General features: G+C 37.5%; 1 protein-coding gene across 7 annotated transcripts in view; it reads left to right on the forward strand.

Annotated features, from left to right (window-relative positions):
* Positions 1–4,572, forward strand: part of KCNMA1 (potassium calcium-activated channel subfamily M alpha 1) — a 409,069-nt gene extending 404,497 nt beyond the window's left edge. For 5 of the 7 annotated variants that reach the window (XM_058810475.1, XM_058810473.1, XM_058810477.1 and 2 more), the window contains one exon: positions 2,835–4,572. In XM_058810475.1, the coding sequence (XP_058666458.1) occupies positions 2,835–2,986 (152 nt within the window). In that variant the 3' untranslated portion in view covers positions 2,987–4,572. Of the gene's footprint in view, positions 1–2,831 lie in introns of all 7 variants that reach the window. The other 2 variants (XM_058810476.1, XM_058810478.1) reach the window with 1 other exon arrangement.
* The last annotated feature ends 6,508 nt before the right edge of the window (positions 4,573–11,080 follow it).

The raw sequence follows: 11,080 nt of genomic DNA on the forward strand, positions 1-11,080 counted from the left end.
CTATATAGGAGTTCTATTTTAAATTTAACACATAAATAAATAGCTTATTTGGATAATTTTAGGGAAAGCAGGGCATTTTGAAGTGCTTTACACTGGCTGCTGAGAAACACAACACAGTTCTGATTCCTAGCACTCACACAAGCCTCCCCTTACTTGCTACAACAATGAATTAACTTGCACCAAGTTCTGTTTTTAAGGAAAGTTTTTGCACCATGTGTTAAAAAAACAAGGTAGCAATGAAAGTTCACGGTGCTTAACTTGCCTCAAAATCATTTTAAACACAAACCATTAGAAAACTGTTAGTTTGAAATTGTTTATGTGATCTCACAAGGCTTTTAAAACATGATAACCATCACACTTTACACCTCTCTGAAAGGTTAGTTTAATCGTAGATCACATAAAATTGGTTTCCACAAATGCATAATGGTTCATGTGTCACACTTGAACAAAATGGTTTTTTAAATGGAGCTGAAATTATTTTGATGTGTACACATTCCCAGACTTCTTTTTCCTACAACCTTTCTTAAACCGGCCCCCATCAGGAATCATTCCCTTAAAGTCTCATTAATAATTCAGATGTTCTGATTACTTTAAAAGATCTATGGAATTGAGGCTTTTTTTTTTTTTTTAACTGCTTGACAAAAAGATAAATGAATGTAGAAAGAAATGGTAGGAGTCTGGCAAGCTGTAGATCATCTCTGAACAGATTGTAACTTTATCATTCTGTCAGGAAGAATAATTTAAAGCACTTAATCAGTTAGCTTCAGTGTGCAGGATGTAACATTATGAATTCCTATCGTCCAATCTGTTCAAATCAAAGGGAACTTAATTATAATAGGTGAGAGAGAGGGAGATGGGAGATTGAACAGCGTACAGACTCAGGCACCTTTAAGGGGGCAGGGCATTATTTAGTCTGGTCACAAATTAGTAGGATATTTTTAAACACAAGTGAAAAGCATTTTAGAAAATTACGAGAAAAACAATACAGTAGTTCCATTTCCCTTCAGTAATAAGCCATTAATAAGTAATATAATTCCTGAGTTTGATTTAATTTTTTAAAAATGTGTAAAAATAGGTTTTAATGTGGAATGGGGATTTGGTTTGTAAATTCTAAAAATCTATATAAAGTGGAAGTGGTTTAATTTGTTATTCATGAAAGTAACTGAAAAGTCCAGTTATTCTGGAGATTAAGCTACTTCTTGAGAGACTTGAAACTTCAAAGGTCTTTGTTTATTTTTGTGCAGTTATGTCCAGGTATTTTTCCACTGTTTTTCTCCGCCTTTCAATTTATTTCCTCTCCTTTACCTCCTGAGCTTTTGTGCTCAGTCCTTGGGTTTCTAAGGTGAATTTTGCTTGCTAATTTTAAATAATTTATTTATTAAAAAATGAGCATTCTTTCCACTCCTGTTCTGATTCCAGACACTGCAGCATTTCAGTGGTTAGAAAAGTAGCAGTTTCTATTATGTAAGTGAGGCACTAAAGCTTCTGCAGCATTTTGGACTCCCCATTGGAGTGAGAAGTAGCGCATACATGTAAGAGTAGCAGCTCTGGTACAACACACTTTGAACCTCCCATGTAATAATGAAATGCCCAGAACCATAAGTGTCCACTGCTCTGCCCACCCACCTCTGGAACCTGGGGAAGGAGGACAAGAATGGAGACAGAACTCTGTTCACAAATGCTTGTCAGGGCACAAGTGCACCTAATGGCCATCAGCTGCTCTCTAGATCAGGAGTTCCCAAGTCTTGGAATAAAGTTTTCTTGTAAGGTTACATACCTGTCATTGAGAAATTACAGCAGAAAACTCTCTCTAAAGGGTTTAAGAATTATTTTGTTTTCTTTTGCGAATTTTAAGAAGCTTTTGTCCATAGCTGCAATGGAGCAGTGCAACAGAGGGGTTACAGTGCTGAACAGCTGGGAAAGGGCTGCAGTGCTGCAGCCTCTCAGCATCCTCCCACATTGCTCCCAGCCCACCTTAAAGCTGCACCATAAAAATTCCTCCTGTGTTCATGCTCAAGGCATTGCTCAAGGACAGAAAAGAAAGAGCTTCCTCTCTAATTTTCCTTTAAGTCCTCACTTCCTTTGCCTTGCAGTCACCTATCCGGGCTGATCCATTCAGGATTAGCTGGAGTCCCTGCCACCGTCACCTGCAGTGTCTGCTGTGTTCCCCAGCCCATTTTAAACTCCAGAGTTCAGCAGAGCCCCAGCACCTGTGTTTCAGAGTAGGGATTTAATGCCTGTCTGGCAGCAGGAATACAACTCCTATTTATTCTAGCACCAACTGCAGAAAGTTCTTTATGTTCTCCTGCATGAATTTCTGGGTCAGCTGTAGCCACCACCCCAAGGCTGGAATGGTTCAGAGAAGTCTCTGACTCTTTAGGTGCTCCTCTGTGCATAGACTCACATGCTCTTTTCTGTATTACCCTTATCCCAGCTGCTCTCCTTGGCTTCTTAGTTTAGACTTTGATTTGTATCTTTTTTTTTTTTTTTTTCAATAAATGAATCACCTGAGCATGGGCACAAGAAAAGAGCTCTCTTACATCCAACAAGCAAACTAGCATATTGGCAGTTTTCTTTAGCTTCTATTATCAAATCTGCAAGGGTCATCCTCCTTTCATGACTGTATTTTCAGAGGTATTAATCTAATGCACTGTACTGCTAGTAATTGGTCAAAATCACCTTCTATTGATCTCTGTTTTCTATAAACTTTACTGACTGCTCCCTTTTTCTTTTTTTTTTTTTTTTTTAATGTTTCTGTGGATGTGTGCTTCACTAATTAACACTTTCATTTTCCCCTCCTTATTCTGTCTCTACCCCTTTTTGCTCCTTAGCAGAAAAGAAATGGTTTACAGATGAGCCGGATAATGCCTATCCCAGAAACATTCAAATCAAGCCCATGAGCACTCACATGGCCAATCAGATCAATCAATACAAATCGACAAGCAGCTTGATACCACCAATACGAGAAGTTGAAGATGAATGTTGACTCCTTCGAAGCCAGAACTATTTTTATAAAGCCTGACAAACTTCATGAATGGTGATGTGACATTTATTCCTCTTACTTGCTGAACCACTGATGGAGAAGTTAAGAAGGGCACGCTTAATGGGAAAATAAAGTAGACAGATCTTTGTTTGTCTGCCTTTAATATTGCTTCCACGTATTTTGGAAACTATTTCATTTATAAATGAACATAATCAAAACTAGTTCATGTATAGCCTCTAGCATTTTAAATTATTTTTATTTATTAGAAAAAAATATATTTTTCTTTTTTTTTTCATTGTTAAGTATTTTCCCTTTAAAAAATGGCATATGTGGCCAGACTCCTAAGAATTAAAAAAAACCCAACAAACCCTCAGTCTTTGGCTTAAAGGAGAATGATGGTCACAGTTATTAGGATATGTAATTAAGGGAGACAAATGATATATTTACAAAAAAGAAAAAAGGTCCAACTTGTATTTTAGTAAATCAAAAAAAAAAAACCCAAGAAAAAAACCCTACACTTCACCAAAATGTTTCTTTATCAGAAGATGTGTATTTTGTTCAGCATTGACACCAGCTCTTAATAAATTGAACTTATTTATTTTCAGAGTTGAAAGTCATATTTTTGTACATGTAACATTCTTGAGAAATATTCTTTGTTTTATGAACATAAGCAGATCCCCTTGGCTGTGTGGAGGTGCAGTGGCCCCTGGCCGTGCCCTGCCCCTCTGACGGTGGCACCACGGGAGCACGGTGGGACACAGGCACAGGGAATGTCACCCCCAGCCAGGGCCAGGGGCTTGCAGGGCACTTGCTAGGAATGGCAAACCTGGCAATTGCACTTCACTTCCCAGCAGCCATCAGCAGTGGCTAATTTCAGGAAGGCAAGCTTGGCAATTCTTCTTCCTTTGCCATTACTACAGTGATTTAATCCAGAGCGCATAAAATAGTGCATGGAAGCATCAGTTATAAACCATCTAATCTACCACATTTTGTTACTTCCTTACTTCAGAAGTGCTGATGGCCTTTCATTGGTCTGAGATGGAACAAATTCTTCCTGATATGTACAGAGATTTAGCTCCAGAGCCTTGCACTTTAGCAAAAGCTCATACCCTGGTAAAGGGCACACTGAATCTCCTTTTGGTCAATTCAGTCTGGGATAAAAACTGGTTTAGCTCCAGCTCTACAATCTCACAACATGCTGTCCTCAGTTAATTCCTACAATAAGCAACATCTTATTTTAGCAGTAGTTTTTCTTAGGTTTTTTCCTCCTTTTATTTATTTTTACTTTGCTGGGACACCACACACAAAAGTACAGTAAAAACCAAATAAAAATAATAAAAGTGATGAATGTATTTATTATGATAACATGCAAAAGGCCTTTGATGGGTGCCTTTTGTGTCAGCAGTTTCACAAAGTTGCCAACAAGCTTTATAGCCATCAGACAAAAATGTGATCTTTCATATCTGTGCTGCAGTATCCACCCACCCAAACATTTATGTTCTAAATGATTTAGTTACTCTCTCTATCTCAAATAAGCAACATCTGACACAATTGTGTGGAAACAAAAAAAAAAAAAAAAAAAAAGGAAAGGCTGTGATAGTAGGGAAACAAAAACCAAAACCACAAAACCAGAGTCATCAGGAAAAGCAGATTTTCATCGTGCAAGTTAACTTTAGGCTTTGTAATTTTGCAGAATTGTTAAACACCACAATTAAACATACCGTGGTATTTTTATCATTAGAGAAATATCAGTGAATCAAACAAATACAAAGCAAATGATGAATTTATTGTGAAAACAATGATGTCCACTATGTAATCCAACATTAAGCCAAACTATCTCAGCTTTAATGTTTGTCCACTGGCTGCAGTACAAGTATAACCATACTAACACCTAATAGGCTTTATTCTGGAGTGACTTCTTGGACTGTGACTATTTTGTTGTTACATTTTGTAGAATAGCTATTTAAAGACAATAATGAGAATTGTTAATACAGTATCTGTAAAATTGGATTGTTTAAAATATTTTACTCTCCTACAGAGTAACAAAACAATACAAGCAGTTTTTCATTATTACTTAGATGCATGTTTAATGCATTTCACAGTCCCCAAAAGAGAAGATAATTCCAGTGAGTTCTTCCAACATATGCTGCTTCAGCTAGTGACACGTTATAATTTACATCCAGTCTCTGCATTGGGTCATGTTAAGCCTTTTCTTTGAAGTCAGTGCTCCTTTTTCATTTATGAACTGCATTCATATTACAACCAGAATGAAAAAAGCTGGTCTTGAGTACAGGAGAATCGTAGAAATTTGTGTTCAACCTCACCAAATACATATGAATTTTGTTTTTCCTGAGAAGGCTGGTGTTTACTCTAGGGGCATAGAACATTATGTCTTATACCTTATCATATACAGTGCCACTTCTGAGTGTCCTTCCTTCAGAAGTGAACATTCACTGGGTAAAACATACTAATGAGTCAAATACAGCACCCCTACATTGCTGAGGTTTGTGTGTGCCTGTCCAATTTAACAGTCACACCCCGAAATGCCATGCTATTGTTTGTAAATAAAGGACAAGACTGAACACATTCATGGGCTTTTCTAGCACAGAGAGCTCCATATGCAATGGTTGATTAAACAACACCCACAGAGAGCAAACAAGACAGAGAGAAGCAGGTGGAGTTATGGGTCTACATTTCCCATTTACAGAAAGGCTAGAATCAGTGATATTTTCTTACTCCTATTTTTGATAATCAGAGATGCAGGACGGATGTCTGGAAATTAGATGGAGCAACAGATAGAAAAGGAGTTGGAATCTTTGATATTCAGCCATTAACAACTATAATAAGGCCAGCACCAATAAATGGATATTTGAAGTTATATCAAAGCTGGGAAAAATGCTGGGAAAGGGACAGCTGACAGACCACATGATGACTGATACAGAAATAAGTTCTTGGTCTTTATCAATAACTTTTTCCCCTGTCTCAGAAGGCAAAGATTTAAAAAAAAAAAAAGGGGGGGTTGGAGGATTAGGATTTCCAGGTTTTTCGTGGGTTTTTTTTGTTTGTTTGTTTGTTTTCTGGGACTGTTTGTTTTTTTTTTTCATTAATTGCATGCACTACTGACACAGGCTATAGAATGTTTTTGGTAACTCATGTGTTGGATAAATAGTGTGTCTGTGTGTGTGTGTGTTTGCATATATGCATGTCCACACATGCACACACACATATCTATCTATGAGGGCACACACATGCACACAGATATGTATGTGGGTACAGACACACACACATGTACAGGTGTGTGCAGGGATTTGACAGAGTCATCACAAGAGGGTGTCATCATTTTTATTTTCCATGAGCTGGCGTGAAGAAAGGCACAGAAAAGAAGAAAATATGACTTGCAGGGTGGCATATAGAAGAATTTTTTCCTGCTATTGCCACCTGGTTTGACCAGAAGCCAGCCATCCTGGTTAGTTTTATTATGAGACATGCATGGAGATTATGCTGCAGAGGATAAACTCTCACTGCTGCAGCTGGGCTGTGCTCCTGGCCCTCCTCACACCCTGCAGTCCTCTGCTCCCACACTGCCAGAAAGTGTGCTGGCTCTCTGTTTCATGCCTATTGGTTTAATTTGGCCCCTGAAGCCCCTGAGCACCCAGAGGAAAGGATAAAACTGTCCTCTGATAGATTTGGTGGCAAGTGCCAAGCACAGCAAAAGCTGAGGTATAAAGTAAAGAAGATATTCATAGTCTAAATGCAAATTTTAACACCTTGATGTGATTGTGTAGTTCCTTCTAAAATAATAAGTATATGATGTATTTGTTAATAGGGAAAAACAAGATAAAAACATTTCCTTGTACATTTTAAAAGCATTCTAAAACTGTCACTGACATTTTAACACCTTGTCTTTCAAATCAGCATCAATGCCCAACAGTAGGGAATACATGGGACAGAAAGTACAAACCCTTTGATCTGGGCCAGGCATGGTCAATGAAAAGAACTAAATGGCCTCAGCCAAAGGCAGGACAGGACAAATGTAGTTTGCAAGGCAAGGCACAGGAGACACTGAAAAAACATTTAGACTTTTATTATACATTACTGGGTGGTGGTGGATGAGGTTGGCTGGTTTTGGTCTGCAAAGGAAGATTTTGCATTTCTTGAATTCTTCATGTAGTAGAAGGAGAAGAAGAAAGTAAAATAGTGTGTTCTCATTCAGGTTTTGCTGGGGCTGTGTGTGTCTAAACCACAGCTAACAACTACTGCAATAATTGGTTGCATAAACTGGTGAATAAACATTTATGACAAAAAAAGAGCAATAATTTACAAATGGTCAATGATTTGTGTTTTCACTGCTTGGCCACTCACTGGTCAATCCATAAAATTGTTAACAACTGCCCTGGACTAGCTGACTCACATGGGCACAAACTGAAACATAGAGCAGGTGCTTAAATGGTTTTAAGAAGTGGATTGCTAAGGGCTCCTGGATCCCAATGTATTTGAAATGAACACATATTGAGGTCAATGTGCGTGTGTGTGTGTGTGTGTGTGTGTGCGTCTTGTTTTTACAGCTGTTATCATTGTGAATTTCCTCAGCACCAAAAGAAGTGTGTGTCTCACCTTTCATTTCTAGTTTTGAATGTGATTAAACAAAACAACCAAGAGTGTGAAAGGTGATGAACGGGACAAAGTGAAAACACAAATCTGTTCCCAGTGTTGCAGTGGATTAGCCTGGGAATATCTGTCAAAGTCAATGGCAAGTGCATTAAAAAAGTCAGAGGAAAGGAGAACTCTTTATAAGCCTTCTGTTTTTTTCCTTTCTGTGGCATCTGAACCACCAAAATCCCCAACATGCAAACAAGCACCTTTTTAATTTTAATTTTTTTTTTTTTAATTCTAAAGATTCTTGAATAATCACAGGCTTAAAGTAAATATTTTTAAAGTCATTATATATGCACACCAGGTCTCCTAATATTCCATTCATAGTATTTTCATGCTGAGCAATAGCAGTGGGTGTGGGTTCCAGCCCCATCTGAAGTAAGGAAAGGAATGTAGTGGCTCTTGTGCTGCAGTCACTGCCCAGGATGGTGTGTGGGCCTTTAGTGTGGGTAAGTCAGTGCCAGCTTTTATCAGAGCTGTATTTCTGTCAGTGATGCACCTATTCTGCACAGGTCCTCTCTGCTCCAGAGCGTGCAGCCACGCTGAGGCTGGGCAGCTCTGAGCAGCATTCTGTAACCCGGGTGAATTCCACTGGAGCCAGCAGTGAGCACTGCTGCTCTGAGCTACCTGCTCGGCACAGTGGTGTGGTGCTGGTGGCTGCCAAAAGGAGAAGGGGCAGGGAAAATGAAGAAAATATAAAATATAAGGTATTTCTTTTCTTACTTTGGTTCTAATTTAGAGCAATATCTAACTTAGGAAGCTAAACAGTAATGCTGCATCTAATTAGAACCTTTATGATGTTGAGACAAGGTTTCTAACTGCTTCAGTCAATGCATTTTAGAGGACATCTCTATAAAGTAAAAAAAGCAAACAACCCAGAGCACAGCATATAGGCAGTTGAATAAATGTAATAAAACCCATAGATTTTTCAGAACAAAAAATTGTGGCATATGAGCATTTTGTTGACTGGATGATAACTAGTAGGAACCAAATAAGAATGTCAGCAGAAGTTATGTCAAGCAGTTAAAAAATTTCTGCTTCTGCCATGGTCCCATAGCTTGGGACACACATGCTTAGCCAATGCAAATACTCTAACCTCTGGTAAGAAAAAAAGAAAAAAAAAAAGAAAAAAATAGGAAAAAATATATTACTTTAACTTTCTCATTTCTGTAGAGTTCAAAACTGATGAAACCACTTTCTTCCTTTAGAAAAAACACACACATGCAAATACATAAATACAATATCTTCTGATTGTTTCACATGTCTACATTAGTTATATTTTGGAAGTGGAGATGGTGAAGGGTACACTGAGAACCAGCTAGCATCTTAAAAGTTCATCAAGAAAAAGGAGTATGACTTCATCACTTTACTTTTACCATCATGGGTTGGTGAGAGAGAACAAATGCTGGTGCTCAGAAATGATCTACCTGACTTTGTCATATGTAATATCCAGTGAAAAATATATCGTCCTGTAAAAAGGGTTTGTACATAACTTGTACATGGTTTCATTTTGTATTTTTCTCAGATTAAAATTTATGTATTTGTGTTCTAAAAGAAGGAGATATTGCTGTGGGTTTTTTTTTCTCTTCTAGAAAAGTTTGCAACTTGTATCACCAAGTCATGAAACAAATGCTGTTAATACGTTGACTGAGGTCTAACCCCACAGACTTTCTCTCTTGCTTACACTCCAGAATCACACTCCTGGCTAACAGTAATTAATATCAGCTGCAATGGAGGATGCTGTGGGCGCTATAAATGAGTAATTCTGCACAACAAATGGCATACTAATACCAGCTAATACAACAAATGGCACACAAATACAGAAATACAGAGAAAGTTGGTATAATTTAACTACTTTTCATGGTTGAGCAGACCATTTCATATCACCTTTAGCTCTGATAGATCAAGTTAAGATGGATTGATAATTTTGCTACACAGCACAAGATTTTCTACTTTCTCATGATGATTACATTTAAAAATTATCTGCAAGTTTTGGACTATGTTTCCATTGCAGGGAATTAGGTATCATCCTACATGCAACTGTATGGTTTTAGGCTTAAGAAAAAACAATCTCCTTTTGGAATCTGTAAGATTGTGTGCATGTGGCTGGCATTCTGCTAAAAAAATAACCTTGTCATTAAGGCTGACATCATTAATCTCCCAAAAAAGTGCCCCCCCCCAAAAAAAAAAAAAAAAAACAAACAAAAACCAACAATCTAAAACAAAGGGAAAAAAACACACAAAAAAAAATTAGTCTCTTTTCAGTCCTCCCTTACTTACCACAAGTCTGCCCTTTGCCACCTGATGCCTCTAGGGAAAAAATTCTATTTTAAAAAAGACTGTAAATTTTCTCTTACTTCAAAGACAGAAGACATTCAGACCTATTTCTAAGTAAGGGCACTCAAAGACCCTGAGCTTGATTTCTGGCTGTATGTACTAGACTGACCTCTCCAAAAAGCACTCCCCTTCCCCCATGCTCCAGCTCTTAAAACACAGATTTATTAATACACTTTTTTCAAAACATTCATTATGCTAAAATTTTCACCTACCTCTGGGTCTACTTTGCCAGGTTTTACTTTCCCTTTTTTTTTTTGACCAATGAGACACAAGTCTCCAGTAACCAGACGTATTCTGTCAAAAAAAAAAAAAACAGTCAGCGAAAGAGTGAGTTCAAAGTATCCCAATGGAGATGCTGGAGAGGGATGAACACTCCAAAGCACTTCTTAATTTTATTACAACTTTAATCAATTTCCACTTTCCTTTCCTGCTTGGAAGAAGAAACTCCTCTTTCCAACATCCTTGTCTTCTTAGTCTCTCCCCAGCGACTTGGAAATCAAGCCACAGTAACAACTTGTAAAATATTTTATTGCATTTGAAACCACTGACTCTTGAGAAACTTTAAACATATCTGTTAATTTTTCAGTTTATTCACTCAAGTGTTATCCAGTAAATTCTTTTTTTAGACATCAGATACATAAATACAATATATATATATACACATATACATAAATGCAATACAATACATATATGCAAAAGCATTCATTGCAAGATACAGTGCAAAACAGATCAACAAATGTTTTCTCATGGATCAAAGACTTTCATGTAGGATGCATAATCCATGTGTGCAGACTCAATTAGGTAGCCCTTCACTCCAGGTGAATAGCTTGAATGCAAAGCTTGTTTGGAATTAAAAACTCTGGTGATACCAGAAGCCAAGAAAACCCATGATTTTCACATATATATTATTTTCCCACTGAGGAAGAGAAGGTTTCAAAGACAAGTTTTCCTTATGATAAAATTTCTGAAGGATGCTGTAAAATTCATTTCTTATTCCCCCACTGTACGTGCTCGGATATCCCTGTTCTGTCTTTTCATAATACACAAGCTTCATTCCTTCTTCAGCAATATTCTAGTCAGATAATGAAAAAAAAACCACCCTTTCAT

This window comes from Ammospiza caudacuta, chromosome 9 (genome assembly GCF_027887145.1).
Source record: "Ammospiza caudacuta isolate bAmmCau1 chromosome 9, bAmmCau1.pri, whole genome shotgun sequence".
Lineage (NCBI taxonomy): Eukaryota > Metazoa > Chordata > Aves > Passeriformes > Passerellidae > Ammospiza > Ammospiza caudacuta.